Source organism: Colius striatus, chromosome 3 (assembly GCF_028858725.1).
Source record: "Colius striatus isolate bColStr4 chromosome 3, bColStr4.1.hap1, whole genome shotgun sequence".
In the NCBI taxonomy this organism is placed as follows: domain Eukaryota; kingdom Metazoa; phylum Chordata; class Aves; order Coliiformes; family Coliidae; genus Colius; species Colius striatus.
The window spans coordinates 20350602-20372428 of record NC_084761.1 but is presented as its reverse complement, the minus strand read 5'-3'; the positions used below and the strand labels follow the sequence as shown (position 1 = coordinate 20372428).

General features: G+C 42.5%; 1 protein-coding gene across 1 annotated transcript in view; it reads right to left on the bottom strand.

The window, feature by feature from the left end:
• Positions 1–21827, bottom strand: part of ADAMTS3 (ADAM metallopeptidase with thrombospondin type 1 motif 3) — a 121048-nt gene that overhangs the window by 89904 nt on the left and 9317 nt on the right. The window contains exon 3 of the mRNA XM_061993785.1: positions 21302–21702. Coding sequence (XP_061849769.1) covers positions 21302–21702 — 401 coding nt within the window. The remainder of the gene's footprint in view (positions 1–21301; positions 21703–21827) is intronic.

The following is a 21827-nucleotide window of genomic DNA, read 5'->3' as shown; positions in this document are numbered from 1 at the left end:
TGCCTGGGAGGATGAAAAGAACAGTAAGATCTAAACCTGCTGACTGCAACCAACATGGGAAAACACAGTGGTAAGTTTTGTCTGCAAGATGTACAGTCAGACTCCCAGAGCTCACAACTGTTCAGGTCAATTGTCACTTAAGTGCGAGCAAAGAGGCTGTGACTACCCAAGGTCAGGAGAGTAGAGCCCAAGTACACTTAGGTCTGTGAAATTACATACTTCATCATTCTGTGTGTATGACAGTTCTAAAGGATTTCAGCTTCTGTTCAAAGAGGAAACGAGCCTGCCTCATCTTGATGTCTGTCCTTAAAAACAGAGAAGGAAACTCTTTTTCTTGTGCCAAAAGACATGGCCTCTCAGTCTACATATGGGTCAATGATAGGCATCGTCCCTCTCGCCTCACTTGGTGAAACTGGCATCTTCTCCAAGCCCAAGACATTTCTTCAAGTGGATGAGTGTAGGTAACAGAGCCCATAGACACACTCTTTCTCAAGGAAAGGAAGAGAAGTAGGATACTGGCAGTAGCAAGTCAGAGAAAGAATCAAAACAAATACTGATTTATTGTCCAAGCTTGCAAAAATGCAAAGGAATTACTCCCCTCCTCCTGGAGATTTCTCCAAATTTCTTTTTTTTTTCTTTTTTCCTTCCATTCTCCAAAGCACATGGTGTGGGAAGAAGAGGGCTTTATTTGACTACAAGAAGCTGAGCATCTTTCTCATGAAGATCAACAGAGGTGCTAGGTAACAAAGAGGGACATTGCATATGCCAAGTCCAGTTTCACCTTTCACCAGCTTCTGCAAAGAGTACCCAAGATGGACACCCAACACTCTGGTTTCCTGTACAGTAACTAAATGAATCAATCAGTATACATCTTCAAAATGATATCACAGAATCTTAAGGGTTGGAAGGGACCTTGAAAGATCATCTGCACAGCATCTGTGTCAGAATTAGGATATTTGATCCTATTCCCATTTAAGGGCACAAATTGCTCATTCGGCTTATAACAAAATCTCTTACAAGGTTTTCCACGTGTGATAAGTGAAAATAACCAAGTTGCTTGCGCTGCCCCACATGGTTTCAGATAACATCATCATTAATTTCACCTACCAGCAACACTGACCAAGCCAGAAAGGCAAAAGGATTCAAGGAGTCAAACCAATACAAAGCTGCTGCCTCCCAGAAAATGCTTCCTTCTGACCATTCTACGGATGAAATTGGAAAATGTTTCCAGGGCTCTCGCTACACCCCTCTTATTTCTCCCTTTTTCCCTGTTGGACAATCACAGGTGGCTGACAGCTCTATCCTGCCGCTAACTAAATAGAAGCCCCATTGAAAAGCATCAAGAGCTCTGTGTTCCCTCAATTTAATATCCCAGCACCAGCCAAGCAGACACTGCATCCTGCCAAGACAAACATATGGAACTTGGTGAAAGGGGAGGGGGGCAGCTTCTGGAGACAGCACTCCAGTCTAAACTTCTTAAGGAGTCGATATAAACATGCTTTTATAAAAAAGGTGCTGCCTCGTCTAAAAACACAGATTCAGCACAAAAACACTACTACCTTTCACCCTCTCTGTTAGTTTAAGGTGTGTTCAGCTCAATGACTGTGCAAAACCTGCGTCACAGATACCTGCTGCTCACTTTTTTAATCCAAAGACGAAAACTTTTTGGAGTCGTGCTGAACACTGGTTGATTTATTGGAAGAAAAATAAAAGCAAAGAAGGATGCTTTGCCGGCAGCACATTTCCCTTTGCCTGCCTCCACCAAAACTGCTTTGGTGGGTAGACATTATTTCTCATGCCCCATGGGATCCATATTTTGTCAAGAATCAACTGATTCTCTGGGTTTCTTCTTCAAAAATATTCTAGAAACTTCTGAAGTTGTAGAGTTTGCCCCTTGATGCCCCTTTTCAGTTCGTGACTATCACCCAGAGTGCTATTCTCAGTGATTTCTTCATGTGCCAAGCAAGCACTGCTCTATTTAGGTACAAGCAGACACCAAAATGCCTCCCACAGCATTATCTCTCCTGCTAACTCAGCATTACAGACTGTCACCTTGCAGTATGTGGACAGGGTCTTCTTTCATCATCTGATTTGAAGAATCAGGCAGTTGGCTCTGAGCCTGAACACGGCAGCACTCTGCGTGAACCCCTTGCTCCACGTCAGGGACTCAGACACCACAGCATGGAGACAGGTCATAACCTGTCAGGATAATTCACCTAGTTAGTGAATTCACTCCCTCCTCCAGCTTTTGTATTTTTACTGAGTATGAGTGCTGACTCCTACAAGATAGCATGAATTGGGCTGGGATTTTGACAAAGCATTCTGGTAGATCCAGCACAAAAAGCTAGCTGTAGCCTTCTTGCCAGGGGCCTTTCTGCCTGCCCCATCAGACCACAGACAACACAGGCACCAGTGAACATGTAGAAAGGCTGACCAAAGTGAAGTCCAAGAGCAAGTTGCATTAGATGTTGCTGTACCAGCAGCCCATCCCCCATGCCCCTTTGTGCCAGGGCAACTTGGAGGGGTGATCTGCTTGAGCACATGCATCGTGTAAAGCATGCACAGCAACTACCATGGCTGTTACATAAATGCAGCTGGGCAAGATATTATCTTGCTGGAATAGCGGTGTATCACTGGCCTACTCAGCCAACTCCTGACACCCATAGGAAACAGGGCTGAAAATTTAGCAAAGAATATATTGCATGAAAAAGACAGTAACAGTAATAATAAAGGACTATCAGAATGCAGTGTATCACTAAACAAAATTGGCAAGTAGAAGCACACCTGCATTTTCCCATGTCTTCATTTATTAAGCTAGCACTGATCTACATGGATCACTCTCATACTAAAGCATCATCTGCTGGGGTTATTGTCTGTGACAAAATGCCTATAGATACCTTTCTCACAGCAGACACACTTCCCTGCTAGATAAAAGGTTTAGTTGATAAAGAGTTTCCATTTTAGCTTCCCAAAGCATCACTGGTAGTCAGCATCCACAATTTTAGCGCTCAGTACCACACAAGAATGTTTAGCTCAGTCATTTGCACAATACCCTCACGGCATAGGTCATAAATCTCAGTTCAGTGAGATTTCTGTGGACAGATGGAGTTGAGTAACTTCATATGTATTGATGAGTCCTATCACTGGCATACAAAACACATCTGGTAGGACAGGGAAGAGTTCCCCTCCTGGCCATAATGCTATTGAGATATCTGTAACGCTTACCTACTTTTTTATCTTTTCTCATTACTTCTAAGCAATCAGATATCACACATTTTCTTCTATTTATGACACTTCCAAGTAGCTTAGACCCATTGATCTGTATTATTTTATCACAATGCTATGTACAACATACAGTACTGATCTAAATGGCTACAGATAATTTAAAAGTTGTGTAAAGTATGAAGAAGATATATCAATATATAAAGCTTACCAAAGCAATCACAAAGAGCAAACATTTCAAATCCCAAGCAATTATGCAAAATTACCTGTCTCTCCTATGGAGAGAGAATAAGAGGTTGTTTCTCAGAAGAGAAGGCTCGAGAGAGACCTTAGAGCAGCCTTGCAGTCCCTAAAAGGACTGACAAGAAAGCTGGAGAGGGGCTTTTTACAAGGGCCTGAGCGAGGTGACAGCTGCAAACTGAAAGAGTTGGTTGCCCAGAATGGCTGTGGCTGCTTCATCCCTGGAAGTGCTTAAGGCCAAGTTGGATGGGGCTTGGAGCAATCTGGTCTAGTGAAAGGCGTCTTTGCCCATGGCAGGGGGTTTGGAACAAGATGAGCTTTAAGGTCCCTTCAAATTCAAACCAGCCTGTGATTCTATGATTTGCTCATGCAGCTCAAAGCATGACATACCAAGATTTTGACAATACTGATCTAAACACGTTGCCACCGCATGAAGTTAGGAGCAAACCAAGGCACACACTTAATAAAGCCATCCTGAAAGGAATGTGCAAATCCAGGAGACGGCACTACAAGCCAAGGAGAGTTTCCAAGGCCTGTGATGACAGGGGCTGTCCTCAGGGACCCAGAGGGGGCAGCACATCACCTTGAGCCTGCCACTGGCACCTGTGGCAGAGTCTGCAAAGCCACCACCTGAGGGGATCCAGGCCCCTGCCGCGGCTCTTCTCACGGGGCTGGCAGGAAAGGGGAAAAGCCGTCCAAAAGGACATACTTCTCTCACTGCACATCTTCTGCATGTTAAAGTATTTATGGCCTCGACATACTTGGCATATAAAAAAATACTACACATTACTTTTTTCCAGCATTCTTTTAATATGGCAGCACATTTTGAGAAGCAGATGTTATTGATACAGTTTCTGGGTGCCTACAGAGGGAAAGAGAAGGTTTGCACACAAAACTCCTTCTCCATTATGGATGAGCCTCTAGCCTTCATGGACACTCACAGGTTTCTGGGTCTCTGAGGCAAAACATCTGTGCTTGCCTGCTCCTTCAGCACAGGCACCCTTGGAGTTATTGCTCATATAGCAAGCAGGAATTCAAAAGTTCGCTTTGCCTCTTTGGAAGATCAAGGGGATATAAAATCAATGTCACATCACACATTTTATCTGTTGCAGAACTGCTGGCAATTCATTTCAGAACTAAAGCAAGAGTTCCCCAATCATTTTAGCCTCAATTCTTGAAGGCTATTGAACACAAATGACATAGAACAGTGTTAAGGTTTTTCTCATTAAATGGTGCTAATCTTGAGATCACATTTACTTAAAAACATTAAAACCAATTCTGAATCAAATGCAATATTCAAACAGCATACATTACTCTGGTTTCATAGTCAGTTGAGTTATTCACACAGCAGAAGTTTGTGACTAATCACCCCAGACCAGATTTTTAAAACAACAACAAAAACACTCTGCAGCTCCAAAGAAAAGTATTATCTCTTCAACTGAATACCAGGATGAAGATTCAGAAACAGGATGACAACACAGAAATGTTTAATATCCTCTTCCAAACTACAGACACAATTTAGGAATAAGAAGCTAAGACATACTCACACTAAAACATGGAATGTCAAGTTGACCAGAAACAATGCACTCATTTCCTTAATTAAGGAGAGCTTTTCCTGTAGGTAACAAATTTGTTTTAACTAGCAACATGTTCTTCATTTTAAACATATCTAGCACACTAAGTGTAATCTGAATAATAAAAACGTTGCTATGAGATGATTTAATCTAATTTCAAACTATGCTGTGAAAAGTCATCTAGTCAAAAGCTACCTGCACAAAGGACCATTCTCCACTGTAGCAGAAAAGTAAGAACTAAGAAGACCAGGAAAGGATCAGGATGTCTAATGGTCCATCAATACAGTAAAGGATTAAATAAATATAAAGAGATAAGAGAGAATTAATCTATATGAATTCACCACAGAAATATGCAGTGTCTTTCATGCCTCTTTCCAAAAATGAGGATTCTAATGAGTGATCAGTGCCACGATGAACCTAAACCATAGCAGAAACAGGAGGCTCGAAGTGAGACAGATATCTCTCCAAATCCTACAGCCTGGTGCAATCAAGGCCTCCTCAGGTGGTGGAGAAAAACTGTGAAGCCCATGAACTACAATAAACAAGATACCAGGCTGGATAATAAAAATGGAATAATGTTCCCATAGGAATCTACAACCACATTTAAAACGTACGGTACTTAAAGTTTCAACTATTCCTAGTTTCAACTATTCCTCACGTGAACGCAGAATGCCCTTCCCACAATTTCTGCGCACTCTCCCAAGGAACAAAGTCCTCTCATTACACTGAGGCATTGATTTAAGGAGCAGAAGAGATTTAGAAGAGCCACCAAACTAACCAATATTCTGTTGAACTTCCACAAGAAGAAAGGAAATGTTGACGTATTACTGGGTCATTGTGCAGAACTGAAAGGCAGCTTTTTTAGCCTACTCCATAAACTTATAAAAGAAAATTCCTTTATGCTGAAATTTCTCATGCTTGGTTTTCATCCAACTGTTGGGTTTGTATTTTCCTCTTTCAAAAAATCTAAGAAAAATCAATGGAACCCCTTAAGAGTTATACGAAAGCACAAAGTAAAAAAAACCCAAACTTTGATTTTATGTGGAAAAATGTGTCTCTATTTTTTGTTCTTGGAAAACCCACACAGATTCATTTTAACGGTGAAAAACTGGCACGTAAAATGCGTTGTCCTTAAAGAAGGAATTGTGGGTTTAAAATATCAGTTATTAAAGCCTGAAAAGTGCATGGAACATGCTTAGTGCAGTCAAGTATCTCCCTGAGCCCAGCATATCTCTGTAGAAACATTTACTGAATACAAGTTTTGCCTTTGTGGCAGTTACAGAAGCTCTGTGCTAGTAACTCATTTGTGGCGAAATGATGTGGCAGACCTCACTTCTGCCAAAAGTGTCTGCAGTGAGTGCATGATAAGAGGCACTCAGGCCCTTTGTCACAGACAAATTTTATATGCCCAGGGTTGCTAGTTTTTGCAGTAAACCCAGTGTTTTCACAGCTCCTGGAGTCATGGGATTATGTGAGAGTCATAGCTTCCTCTAAAATGTGGAAAGGAAAATGAAAAGCAAGGACACCTTCAAGGAAGGACGAATAAGAACTTCAGATCAGTGCTGAACTCTCCAAAGCTACACAGCAAATAAAATAATCCCAAAATACGAAGCTCTTATGATCAGGAAGATGGAAAAGGGGACACTTGAGGTCAGTAGCAATATGCCTACTGTGGCACAAAAGCAGTATTTATTTACCTGCTGCCTGTACACAGCAGTCATGAATGACACCACAGCACTCTCACCAGTGACAGATGCTCCAGATGCTGGCTGAGGAACAGTGGCTGCAGCGGTACCTGCGTGCCATGCTTTGCCCCATGGCATGTGAGCTGTCTGACAGCTCCCAGACTGCCAGGGCCCCCTTACCCATGCACTTCTCACCACAGAATATTCTGTGCTGTGACAGACTGAGACACCTGAATGGCTCAACATGACACCAACTCTGCCTGTCTTACAGGTGGCAGGTATCTCATGTTCGAATGTACAGCTGGTGCCAATCACAAGGCAGGTACCTCTCACCTACTACCCATCAGAAATGCCTGCAGAAACGTACTACGGGTGACCTTTGAGACTCTTCCTGACTCCACCGTATTTATCAAGTACACATTCACCATTTTTTGTAACATTTACACTGAGTTTGGAGGCAAGCAAGCTCATATGGGGACTGAACTGTGGGCTGCTGCACTCACGGTTGGCTGTAGGTTCTTTCCCCATGGAAATTCTTCTGTAGGTCATTTTCACAAATGTTATAGAAGACTACAGCTCTATACAGGCTATAGAAGATACAACTCTAGATGATCAAGTGTGGTAACTCACATGCTACTGAGAAACAATAAGACACTGAGATGCTTGGCTCAACCTTACTAAAGTGTATTTCCACAAGAATGGATTTTTAGGTTTGCTAAACTATGTTTTGAAGAGCAGATAGATCAGATTTGCAAAGCACATGGCCTTTTATCATAGATGAAAGGGCTGTGCTCACCAGTCCTTTGCTACACAGGACTTAAGGCTATTGGCAAGCTACCAATGTAGGTAACAAAGATGTCTCTATTTAAAGGGTCTTCCAAGATAATAGAAAATTCAGTCAAAACTAAGGGTGAAAAACAGTCACCTCCTCAGACACAAGTCAGAGAAAAAAGAGAAAAATGATCTATTTTATCCTGAATGGAAATATGTTCTTGATCAAAAGCTAGGAGACACCGTTTCAAGTAATGACATTCCAAAGCTAGTAATACTTATATGAAACTCATGATTTTAAATTGGTTCTGCATCTTTGTGCAAAGAAAATCCAACATGGTAAAATCTCTCAAAGGAAAAATACTTTTACACATGAGTGATTTAGGTGTACAACAGGAAAGCCAAATGACAGTGTGATTTGCACAAGGTTAGAAAGTTAATTTACTGTTGCATGTCTGCTGCTTATAGAAAAGAAAGTTAGAGTAATTTATTGGAGTTATCAACCAAGTCACAGTAGCAGTCTATGAAGACCAAGTATCAGTTTAAAATGGAAATTAAAGCAAATACTTCACCCCGTTAACAGGAACAATAGTGATGCAGCTTTATCCACCATTTCAAGAAACTCCTGGTAGAACACAGTTAGCAGGTTAAACTAACTAAATTTCACTTCCATAAGCCTTCTAGAGCCAGAATTGGAGAGTGATGATTAGAGCTGCAGTGTGCCCCTCTGAAAATAGTGAGTACTAGTGTGCAGATGGTGTGTTTCTACAGCAGGAAAAACTATCTTGTCTGCCTTCTGTGTTTCTCTTTTTCCCCAATAACCCAGCACAGTATTTTCTGCCCAGTCTTGCTTCTTGCCCCCTTTGCAAACCTCAGACCTCAGCAGCTCTGAGGTCACATTCCAGATACAAGGAAGTCCAGTGCTGAATAAACAAGGGACATCAAAAAAGGCATTACTGAATATGGCTTCTGTATCTCTGCCCTACAAAATGCTGTTTCCAACTCCATACCAACTCTACTGTCAATAAGAACCTTGAGCAAGGTTACAAGGATTAAGTTTTGAGAACATTGACTATTTCAGTATCTATTTACTTCCTCTTACTGAGACACATACTTGACCACATGTGATACGTGAAGGCAGAATGTGAATGAGAGCCCAATTCATGTGCACTATGTGTGCTATCAAGGGTCCACAGAAAGTTGTACAATCTGGTTTTCATTACTAAAACTATAAAAAAGGGTTGTACTTAGTAATTTTAATAAGTTTGGGCTATTTTATAAACTGTTAGCTGTGAGCCTCCAGGAATAAATAAAAAAAAATGCATACACTAGTTTGGTAACAAAAAGCAAAAATCCAGAAAGGGAATTATTTGTCCAACTGCCTTAAAAAGCACTCTTTTATGAAAATGCATAGCCAAGGCTACAAGATGTGATTCAACAACAGCTACAAAACAGACACCCAGAGCAGCACCCAGTCACCAGGGATTGGTTTTAGCCCTTTTTTTTTAGCCATCCACACTGAGGACAGTACCACTTCACTGAGCTGAGATGCAACCACCAATAGCTTTCAACCTCTCCAAGTGTGGGCTTATCTTCAACATGCCAAACAGGGAAGCAGAACTAGATTGCATCCTCCTTGAAAGAGAGTAGGTCTTCACATGTGAAATAGAAGATGCCACTAAAGCAGCAATAAGTAGAGCAGAGAAGCTGCAAACAGGAACAACACATAAATCCGCAGTTTTCACCTTCACAGCCCACTTCTGCTCTTAGTTGTGTGAAGGAGAGTTGAGGAGAGCTATACTGACCTGTAAATCGCAGTCCGAGAACCTAAATATACTGCGTAAAAGGTATGAATTGCACACAAACCCATGCTCTGTCATCAAGAATAATTTTTCAAAACCAGAAATAAAGTATAAAGCCTAGAAGTTGTGGCAACTAAAGCTGAGACATTTCAGTTTTATAAAGAGTCAGAGATTTTTCATGCAGACTTTCTGCAAATGCCTGTTCCTACATCCCTTTCTAGAGAGGATGACCTGATTAAAACACCTCCATATTCAGCATTAGCATAACCAGTGCAGTTTAAGATTCAAACTGTCTGTTCTTCTCACCTCCGTGTAATTCACAACATACTGTGAAGAGTCTTAATTAACCTTCAAATATACTTTCCAATCGAGAAAGATGGAAAAAAAAAAGATAATAGTGATGGCATTAGTTAGACTTTTCCACTTGCGGCTACTTAACACAAGCATATTTTGGCCAACCTGGGGAAGTTCTTAAGTTCACAAATCAAGCATTTTGGACTATTCCTGTTGGATATTCAGAGAGCCACCAGGAAATCCCCAAAGCAAAGTCTTCCTCTTTAGAAGAGTCCATGGGCAACATGGATTTCATCACTCAAGGTCAGTCAGATGCCAGCCTGAACTGACTTAATCTTCTCTGCTGCTCCCTGCCCCACAATATTCCACCTGAAGCAAGCAGCCTCCTCCTTGGGCCTGTACCTCCTGGCTTCCCAACAAACCAGCAGTGCTTGGCCCACCCTTGGGCGTTAACGCTTCTGAAAATCCAGCTGCTGGGGTAACAGCTACATGATCTGGAGCAACAACAGCTCTTCCAGCCCTTTGTTTCTGGTGGGCTCCTCATTCAGGCAAAAAGCAACATTTTAACTTTCTACCATCAGATGAAATACTACACAAAGCCAACTAAACAATTAGGCCTTTCTGCGAATTTCAGTTAAGGCTGGTTATTTTGGTTCCAACCTGCTTTCTTTTGTATTATACATGCGATATTTTCTTCAAAGGTTCACTTTCAGGCAGGATGTCACCTTCTGGTGCTGCTACAGCAAAAGACACGCAGACAAGCTAGGAAAAAATCAATACTAGTGAAGTGTTGCCTAGCAGGCACAGCAGTTTTGGTTTACTGCTGCAGACAGGTCATTTGCCTGCTCCCTCACTGAGCAGGGCCACGAGTCCCTCTAAGACCGACTCTCTGTCTTGGCAAGGAGAAGAAAGTGGTATGGCTTAGACAAGGGAAGACTATTGAAGAATGCATCCTACAACACCCTTTGTGATTGCTTTTGCCATGAGGTGACTGCAAATTACTGTTGAGGAGGCCAAAAGGCTGTTTGGGATGCTACAGCAAGCCGTGGCTAAATCCTGAAAGCTTAACAGAACTTCCTCCAGCAAGGGGAAGCAACTCAAGTCTCCCATCAACCTCATTTTTCAGCCACATGCTACCTAAGCACAAATGCCAGCAGAAGTTTTTTTACTATACAGTGATACTTATGGAATAAACATTGATAGAACGAGTACTGAGTTGCACTGGGTTGTTATTAATGAAACAGATTACTTAAAAAACATGCCAGGAGGAGGACACTCAATATTGGGGAGTTTTTGATCGAGATAGCAGTGTGACACCATAGCCAGCACTAGTAACGCCAACCCCGTCACACCCGCTGCTGCCTCTGACAGGGGCTGTGAAGGGCCCAGCACCTGCTCCTGCTCACCCTGGGCTTTGCTCAGTCTGTGAAAATCTGGACTCAAGAGCTGGCTCAGTGGTATTCTGAGGTTGAAATTAAGGGAGAATGGTTTTGTTGGATTACACAGAAAGAGGGCAAGTTACTTTTTTCTCCTCTGCAGAGCACCCATACCCCAAAAATGCTAGTATAGATGTACTCTACATACAAGGGCAAAGGAGCAGCTTAGCAAAATTTATTTTAAGATTAGCGTAAGAAGGGCTGTAAACCCACAACTGTTCTGTAGGGACACACTGTTGGAATATAAACTGAAACCTGTCCACGCAAGAGATGTTTATTTTCACATATTCATAGCCATAAACAAGCATTCCTTTCATAGCTTGACCACTTTCTCGCCTGTGTAAGCTCCTCCATCAGTGAGATGAAGAGTAAGCAAAGAAAGATAAGAACACAGTCAGTCTGCTTTTTAAGATGCAACACCTCCAATTGCGGATGTGTGGACTTAAAATATACTACTTTACACAGACCTCCTTTCCTTCAACTATGCCACATTAGAAAGATTTTAAAATAAACTAAAAAACTAATAAATGCTATTTTCAAGTTTAACTGCTATGCTACCCTTGAGAAGGGATAGGTTTCTCTTTATGTAACATATTCATACATGTGTGTGCCCACACAATCACTCTCAGACACTCAAGCGGGAAAGCTGGAATTGAGCTGACACCACGGGCTTTCCTGGAATAGGGTGGGAGGACCGAGGGGGGCAATTATAATATAAGAAAAAATATTGCTCTAGAGGTTTGTACATTCAATGCCTTCTTTTCTGACAAAGCAAAGGATGTAAAGTTATCTCCTGCAATGGAGGTCCAGGAAATGTGTTTGTGGCAATGTGACGCTTGAGTTAAAATGTGCAAAATGCAACCAGTCCCAGGACCTTCACATCAGATACAGTGATCTCAGTAACACCAGGCTGGGACAGTCCTCTAGTGTTAAGTCAGAGACATACGTAACTACTACCTAGTAGGTTTACACACAGTTCAAACCTGTGATATTTTGAATTTGTTTGTGCTGTTAAATGGACTGTTCTGAAGTCAAATGCACATAAAGTATTAAGTGATATGTTCAGACATATTTTACCTGTCTAATACTGTGGAATAATTCATAAATACACTACTCTTGAATAGACTTGCTGTTAAGTAAGAAAACTGTCATTTCTCAATCAAAAAATGAGAAACACTATTAAACCAGACATTTTTTTAAAGTTAGCTGTTACTAAGCAAGAAGAAAAGGGTTTTTTCCTCCTCTTCTTTTCTGCTCAGGCATCACTTGTGGCATGGCAGAAATTAAGAAGGAACTTAAGGCATTTAGTCTTTGAACAGATTATACAGGAGACTGTCAAGCTCCTTGAAAAAACACTTTCAAAAAATTCTGCAGTGTCACATAGAGACACCCCGACTAATTCCAAAGTCCATATGACAGCAGCATTGCACACAAGCCCTGGCTGGGGCCCTGGAGGAACCACCTAGGCTCCAGCAGTCCCCTGTTCTGTAAGGAATCACGAGTCCCAGTTTTAAGCAAGGAATTACTGCCATGAAAGCGATGAGGGAGAAAACTGAGTTACTTCAAAGGCAGGCTTCAAATATGTTGCTGAAGACTGCTTACAGTCACAGTTCTGGCTCTTTCCTTCTGCTCCTAAAAAATCATGCTTGGGGAGAGAGAGGAGGAGGAAAAAAAAAAAATCACCTCAAATTTGTCCATGATCTCTTTTCTCTGATGGGATTTTCTTGGTCCTGATCCATACTCAAAGGCCGGAGAGGTCTATAATCCCTCTGCTGATGTTCTCCAGCAGACCTTTCATGTTTGCCAAGGCAGGAGTTGGTCTCTTCCTTGTATTATCACTCAGACAGGGCCCATGGTGTGAGGATGCACAATGTACTTAATCTATTTTAGTTATTTAACTGGATCAAGCCACATTCCCAGTTATTCCTTGCCGTGAATCCTCTCAGCACCTTTTGCAGAAGGCTGCAGCAGCAACAGACAGGCCTGAGCACATCCCTCTCCGTGCAAGAGAACAGCTCTTGCAGGAAGGATTTCTTCAGGTCAGTGAAACTATCAGGCCTTTTGCTTTTTTGCTCCATTTCAAAATTACATGACAAGTTTTTCCATTTGGAAAACCTATTACCCAAACAGATCACATATTTTAGTGCTATGAAGGATATTTCATCTCCTTATATTTTGGCCCAATTTGATCTACATTAGGTCCATAGCAGTACTACTGTATATCTATTCAGTTTTTCCTATGACCACACAATCCTTGGAACAAAGGGAGGAGCTGCAGCTCATAGGAAAATTATCATTTCAGAGAAGGACTTAACAATTCAATCGGCCTTAAAAACATAAAGCATAGAACTAAGTGGAAACTCTGAGCTTAACCCTTTTTACTACTTCCTAGTTTGTACATTAAGTACAAAACACAGAGGTTTCTCCCATTCGCCATCCTTGAGCAGGCAGCCAGAAGTTGGTACAACCAACAGACTTCTAAAACTATCTGCTGAAGACAAGTGATTCTCTCTGCACTTCTAACAAAAAGTGTTCTTTTCAATTGGGTTGAATCTTACTCTGGTCATGGGCTGATGTTCCCAAAGGACATGTCAGAAGGCAGAGAGGCAAGAGCTGAGCTTGGACTTGGATGGCCTCAGACCATCTCCCTGCTCATATCATCTTTTGCAAATCCCCTCCAAGAGACGAATGGATCTACCTACAGCACCTGTCTTGCAGATACAATTTTTTTGCATTTTACTGTGACAGAGAAACGAGTTCTGATTAGAGCTTTGGCAGACAAGGGAGGTTTTATGTGTGAAAGGACAATTTGTTCCAAGTGAGAACAGGACAAATGCAAGGCAGGAGAGAAGGAGAGGCAAGGGCTAAGAAGTGAGGCAAATCATCATTGTCTCAAATCCAAAAACATTAGAAAAACTTACCAAAAAAACCCAAGAAAAAAATAATTGCAGTGTGTAAGCAACCATCTATGAAAACTTTGACTTCTCCACAAAAGTAAGGATGAAGTACCTGCTTATTTAAGTGACAACTTCAAGGAGAAGCAAACTAGACACATAAAAGAATTTGTGTATTATCTTACACCATATTGACATTTTACTTCAATCACCATTACATCCCTTCTCAGTACTCCCTCCCTCCATGTTTTATGCAAGAAGCCTGAAGTCCTGAGTAAGCAATATGATGGCACTGCATTTTTCCAAGTTTCTGGAGATTCTGAACTTTGAGAAATCTTCTTTACTATGCATTACTACATTTGAAAAGTCTTTATTAGCCTCTAGGAAGTGCTCTGTACTGGAGAGGTGACAGCAAAGAAGTCCAAGCCCAGCCTGACCGTGACCACAGGCTGCTCAGTCCAATGGGGAGGGCAGGCTGAGGTTACCAGATGGGGTCTGTCTATCCAAAGAGGCAGCTGCAGCCCATCAAGTCCAGTTCCTAAGTGTGCAGGGCTGCCAAGTACAGCAAAAGGCAAGTGGTAAGAACAGGTATGGCAGGTTACAGGGATTCACTGTGAGGATGTAATCACAGTGGGAAGCATGCAGCAGGGCAGCACAGCACACTAGAAGGTTCCATCACTCTCAGACCCTGCTGTCTACTGCACAGAGCAATGTGCGGGCCAGACATATTTCTATCTCCATTTATTCTGTTTCCCAGTTTCCTGCTCCCAAGAGGTACTGGATTACTAGATGTCCCCTCGACCACAGGCCAGGCAGTGGAAGGGCGCAACTTCCCATGGTGCCCCCACAGTTCCCAGCTGAACTGGGAGGACCTCCATGGCCAAGAGGATACTCCCATTTTGAGCCTTGATGCATAACCCAGCCCCTGAGCTTTCCCTCCTGTGCCCCGCAACGTGCTCACTGCCATCGCATCGCCAAGTGGAGATGATCCCACTACCTTCCCACAGCAGTCCTGCTCAACAGTGAGTCCCTAATAATATTCTTCTTTAGGATGCTGGAATTATGCTCATCAAGAGCTTCCCATGTGCTATAAGCAGATGCTCAGTGGCAGCTGAAGTGTTTGTTGCCACTGAGATAAAATATTACCAGCTCCTAAAAAGCTGTTTCTCCATTTAGTAACACCACCTGGCCAGCTTAGCAGAAATGATGTTGAAATAATGCATTAGTACCAACATATGAACAAGAAATAAGGCTTAATACTTCAGTCTTTATGGAACAACAGTAATAAAAATAATTTGAAACAAATCAAAAAGCTCTGAAACTGTTTAGGTCCCAGCAGGCACTTAACCATGTACCCAAACTTAAGCATATTTTTAAGGCTTTTCCTGAATCAAGGCTGAAGTCTTTGTGCAAGTACCTCTAGTCTGAGATATCCAGCCTCTATTTCAAACATGTTAGCCAAATAACTGCACATCTCTGTACATCCTTCCATTCAGACACTCCAAATAACTCTATCAAGTTAAAAGTTGGCATTTAAGAAGACCCTGCTTTTAAGAGATCTGGTCCAGGGGATTGTCATGTCAGATAACCAAAACCAAACCTTGAGGATATGGTAACACTCCCAAAGTACTGATGGCTGCACATTGCTTGTGGGAAAGCTCTGATGGCAAAGACACACAAAAGATTCTTCACATCTTGATGTACTTAGGAAAGAGGGATAACAATAAGTAAATGAGGACTAATCAGTCACATGTGATAGATCCAAGTAGGTTCGGCCTCTTTTATTCTTGACAGTTGGTCGGCGTTCAAGGATTTCCTTGGTTTGAGAGTTGAACAATAAAAGGCAGGGAGACTACTGAAGATCTTTCATTTGCAAGCAGTCTTCGTTTCAAGCAACTGTATGCAGCCCTGGGCTTAAAGGCCATGGGCTTCCAATAAACAAAACAAGTCACATTTTACTTGGTACTTGATGAGATTAAAGATTTCATCACATTGAGTCTGGCCTCTCATTTAAAACAAGTATGGTTAATGCTCTGGAAGAAATGGAAGATGACATTCACACTTGGCATTAGATATCTGTGAACACAAACCAGATCACAACTCAAACAAGGAGGCACATCTCTATAAAAATGTAGTTCAAAATGTACGTACAGTCATTTCAAAGGCATTGCACAGCAACAATTGCTTGGGTCTTGTTACAAAAGACAGAAAGCTATCTTAGAAACGGAATTAATTTCCTCTGCAAACAAAAGGTTGAATTCAAACTTTACTTGATTATTTCTAAGGGCTAAGTTTGCAGTGTTATCTTTATTTATAATGAAAAACATCTGCAGTGGTTTTTGAGGCTGGTGATTTTCTGCACCCTCCACAGTAGGCACAGCATTGCACCAGGCAGAAGCCACCTCTGAAAGCTGCCACCTGCCAAATCTGCTTTGAACTTAGTTCCACTTCCTGCAACATCTTGCCATTATTTTCCTACTTTTCTAAACCATATGCTCCTCCACATGCATACCATTTCTTTCTTAGCCACAAACTACATGGTCAGATAAATTTGAGTAACTTTTGAACAGTTAAGCCATGAAACCTCCTGCAGTGTCGTGGCACCTTAGAACAGGAAGCCTACCACAAGAATGGGACAAAAACGTACCGACCAATATATGTTCACCTGGAAGTGGATTTACCTTTTTTAGGAATCTACGTTGGATTAAACATTTAATTTAGTGCAGAAACACGTAGAACACATTATCCAGAAGAGAAGGCACCGTGAACACAATCTCACAGGTTGAATCAAACATCAAATTAAGCTCTTCACAACTGTTTCAACAATCCCATCTTCATATGAAGGACCAAAAGGAAGATGCTGTGCAGATGTAAATAGAAAGAGGCTGGGCAACTCATCCAGGAAGGCTTGCCATAAACTTTAATAATACCTACTCCCCCTTAGTAAATCTAAGCCTAATGAAATGGACAGCAGAAGAGTATTAAGGTGAGACGTTACTGTACAGGCACTACATGGAAAGAAAAACAGGAACGAGGCAGAAGGAGACACAGGAACACAAGAATGTAAGGACTACAAATAGAGAAGAGGAGCATATGTACCCCACCAGTGCTGTCTGGGTAAGTGAAGCCTTCTGCCTGGCTTCAACATGCCCTCACAACAGCACGTCCTTCCCCTCTTACAACATACTCCGCCTCTGAATATTTATGAAACTCAGGTCAAATAAACAGAAGGCAGGGAGATCAATGAGTGCACAAAAATTTCGGCTGCTGTCTGTGAACTACAATTTCACCATCTGCAATTCAAAGTCGTTAAGAGTTTTTCTCCTTTTATGCTTCTCTGGTAGGAGATCATAGGTTTCCATTTCTCAAGCCCACAGAACCCAAGGATGCTGTTACTTCCAGCTGATGAATGTCAGTATGACACTCAGTCATAGGTTTTGCTGCAACTCTGGCAAGTACTTGATAATCTCCATAAATACCACAACAATAAACATCACTATTTTGACCAAAACAACAGCAGAAATATGCAAGAGAAGCTTGCAGAAGCAGTTTGTTCTGGTTTAGCAAGGAGCAGCTTTTGGCTTAGTAACAGGGGGAGCGGGTTGCAGTGAAGACCCGGTAAAGAGTTTGCGGACTCTCCCCCGGCTCCTGGGTTCAGACCCACCTCCGGCCCGGCTGGGCCAATCTGGTGCCTCTGCCATCACTATTTAGGGGACAGGAATTCGGAATGCGAGTCAGGAGGTGTAAGAGTGATACAAGATGGAGGTGACCACACGGACCCTTCAGCCAGAGGAGGAGGAAGGAAGGAGAAGCAATAGACCAGAGACCCCTCTGCAAGCCGTGGCGAGAATGCAGCTGTGCCCCTGCAACCCATGGAGATCCATGGCAGGACCGAGAGTTACCAGCAGCTCCATGTGAGTGAGCCCGGACGGGCGAGGGACTGTGTGGGGAGACGGCCATGGCCCAGGCCGTGTTGGAGAGCCTGTGGGCCGCAGAGCAGCCCCACACGAGAGGCAGAGACGAGCTGCAGCCTTTGGAATAAGTGCACGTCAGAGCAGCCCGTGCAGGGCCGCCATGCGTGTGAGTTACCCCACGGACTCGCAGGGAGGACTGGTGTGGAGTTCACCCGTCCTGAGGAGGGACAAATGGCAGAAGCTATCGGGAACAGACTAACTGAAACCCCCACTGCCTGCCCCCCGAACCGTTCGGGGGGTGGGGGGCACGGTAAAACCACCGGGATCAGGGCTCTGAGCCCGGGAAGAGGGGAGGGGTGGCAAGAAGGTGTTCTTAAAACGGCTGGTTGGACTCTTCATTGATGTATTACTCTGTGTTGTTTCATTTTGGTTATGTTTTGGGTTTTTGGGGTATGTTTTAGTTGATGTTGCATTAAATTATTTTCTGTTTTCTTCCCTAAACCGAGTGGCCTGGTCTGTTTTGTCCTGAACCTTAAGCAGCAATTAAGCCCTCCCTGCCCTTGAGCAATTCTCAGCCTCATCGGTACTCGAGGCTAATTGTGGTCTTTGTTCCCTGATGGGCCTAAACCAAGACACAGTGGCTTTCTGAAACACAGTAAGAAAACCAACAGGCAGCTTCTGCCTGACTAATTGAGTGTTACTCTGCCATAAACAGGGGTCCTTTCCAGGGATGTTAGGCAGATGTAAAGATAGGAATTTGCAGAAGTGATGGTATGCAGATGACTTGCACTGCAAAAGTCTGTATGTAAACTATTTCAAAACAAAAGTGTTCAAACATTTTGGGTTTAAAATGTAAGCTTAGATTCAGGAAGAGATCATGGGCAAAATCTTGCTGTACTAGTGCCAATGTCCATTATTCCACATTTTAACAATCAAGTAACCAAATCTTAGCACTCTTATGTTCCTCATAACCATACACCTACTGCTGAGAGCAAACACTAAACAATACGAAATTCAGCAATGTCTGTGAAGTGCATGTTAGCACTATACACAATTTTGCTCCACTATCAGCAGGTGTCCTATCAGTCTTGATTAAAATCTCCTTGGGCACAAAATAGAATTTGCAGGATCTTTTGCTAACTGGTGGCAAGCCAAGTGCTCTTTCTCTGTTACTTATGATATCAAACTTCTTTTATAAGCTATACATTGAGTGAATTGCCGTCACAGTGATTCCCTTTGCTTTTCCCTCAGAGCTATACTGGAGAGTGTCTAAATTCCTTTGAAGTCAAAAGTAAATCTTTCCAAGAGACACAGGGCCCTTGAATTTCTCACTCGTGTTCCAGGTTCTGTCAAGCTATATCATTTCACTCTTCACGTCTTTAGGATATACTGAGGATCAAAGCCTGGTTAAGAGGCACAGAACAGCAACAGAAAAGCCAGGAACACTAACTTCAACTTACTTCTGCTAATCTTGGAGCTGGCGGGAGGATAAAAAAACCCATTTGAAATCCCATCCATCTTCAGGTTTATTTATTTATTTCATACTCACTTGCTTAGAGCTCCAAAAGACTTTTAAAACAGCTAGGTGGAGTAAGCAAGCAAAAGCACTCAAAAGCATTCATGTTTTTCCACTGCTAGGTGCAGTGAGGCCACTGCAGCAGCTTTCTACTAGCCAGGACAGCTCTGTGCAGGAAGTAAAATGCAACGTGACAGCAAGAGCTGCAGCTGAGGTCAGGCCCTGGCAAGGTGGAGCAAAAGCAGCATGGGCAGGGAACAGAGCCAAGGCAGCTTCACACCACAGCTGCGCTCCACTGTTGGCATCCAACCCTGTCACAGATGGTTCAGGGGCTTGAAGAAGCCACTCAAAGACTCCACGAGACAGCCTCAGTTGAGAGGAACAAAGACATTTACCCACCTTTCTCTCTTTTTCAAACAAAATTTTCTCCCAGTCCAGTCCCTAAAGCCATGGCAGACACATGAAGAGCTTCTCCAGGGTGATACAGGGATTATTAAGGTGTTACTTAGGTCACCCTTGGTATCTGTTGTCTTCTTACACAGATGGAGGCTTGTGAAGACAGCAACTACCTCATTTCAGTTAACAGAAAATACAACACTAGCAGCTTGTCAGCCACATGGCTACCTCCACTGAAGCTGCTGTACTCCTTAATCTAATTCCATTTAATCCAATTTACTGTCTTATCGTGCTGTCTCACTTAACACAAGAATTTCATTCAAGATTACTGCTAAAATACAGCTCTCAACCCAAAGGTCTCATTCATTGTAAGAACTACATCCGAAGCTACATCTATCCTGTCAGGTGTCCACATAGCCTTTGTAAACACAGCACACTGCCAATGGATTCTCCAACAAAACACACCAAACTGACATTATCACCTTGGATGTAAACACCACCAGTATGTCCTTCCTTTAAGGAAAGGCAAGGAGTTTTGGTTGTTCATAGCCCTAATCTCTGCATCAGGAGCTCAAGCCACTCACACCATTACCCATGCAGTGGCTGTGGCTCACAGCAGAGGCAGTGGAGGAGGATTGCTAGCCAGTACTTAGAGCAAAATGGAATCAAATCACTAACACGTGGCATGCAATGGGAAGAGGGAAACCTGTTTCCAAGAAGGGATACTTATTGCAGACTTGTTCATATGATTCCTCTCCCCAATAGCAGTAGAGTAACCACTACATTAATCTTCCTGGATGTTGCAGTCCTGTTCCACCACTGCTCCTGGTACTTAAAGAGTACAAGGTAAGTATTGTTAGCTTTCTTTACCGCATGAATGAATTAATGAACGGTATGTGTACTAAATATATGCCCAGTCTTTCAATATGGGATTTGTGTACCAAGCCAGTCACTGCATCTGCTGAAGCCACAATGAAATACCACGTGTCTCCAGCTGACACAGCCATCACGGCTTTGAGAATAAATCCTTTATAGATATGAACCACTCAGTTCTCGTATGATACTTTCTGATGAAACAAAACTGCACGTAAGAAAACAAAAAGCATGCTTATTTTATAAATAAACCCTTTACAACTCAAATCTGCTGCTATTCTTGGACTACAGAGCAGCCCACAATTTTGTTACTTGAGAATTAGGCAGTGGCAATTCAGATGCCAAATTCTACATTCACTCAACCAAAAGGTCATCTTTTAAGCCTTAAAATTATTTCATTATTAATTTTCCCATTTGTAATACCTTGTAAAAGTGAAAAGGAAAACCTACAAAACTTAAGTTTGCTTTCTCTCACATCGGTGACATTAAAGACTTTGCTCACCAAACTCAGAGAAATTACCCCAGAATAAAGCAGTACGACCACATACATCAGTATATACCGAAGCATTTTTAAAAGGATTTAAGAAACGAAGTTCTTTTAATGATATCATTAGCAAAGTGTAGTTAAAAGCTGTGTACCAAGTGAGAAAATGCCAGACATGAATGCCATTAAACAAGCCTTACCAGACCATCACAATTGCTAACAGCAACAGAAGCTCCAGGGATGTCGGTGATGTCTCCCACGTATGCACAGTTGGTCCACAGGGGCTCTCTTTTCCATAATCTCTCTGCAGCAGCTCTAGTCTGACTTGTGTTACCAGCATCGTTTCCAGTTTCCACAGAGTCTTCGTACCACTCCACTACAGCCTCAGGAGCCACTAAACGAGTGTTTGGTTTCAGCCGAAGATGGAATTCCCTTCCAAATGCAGTGACATTAAAATACAGCTGTTTGGGGCTTTGGGATACCTCCCGCGTTGATCTTCTTTGGTGACTTGCAGAGAGGATATTGGAGATGTAGCTTCCGTCTGCATTAGTACTAACTGGAATCACTAACCCGTATGGTCTCGGTCTGCTTTTTCGTAATTCTGCCAAGAGAAATACCCAAAACCAAGCTAAAATTAGAACAAGAGCATGGAACGAGCCTGAAGACCGAAGGCCAGATGTGCAGCTACAAGAAGTGCATGTCACCGGAACGAAGGGTAAATGGAAG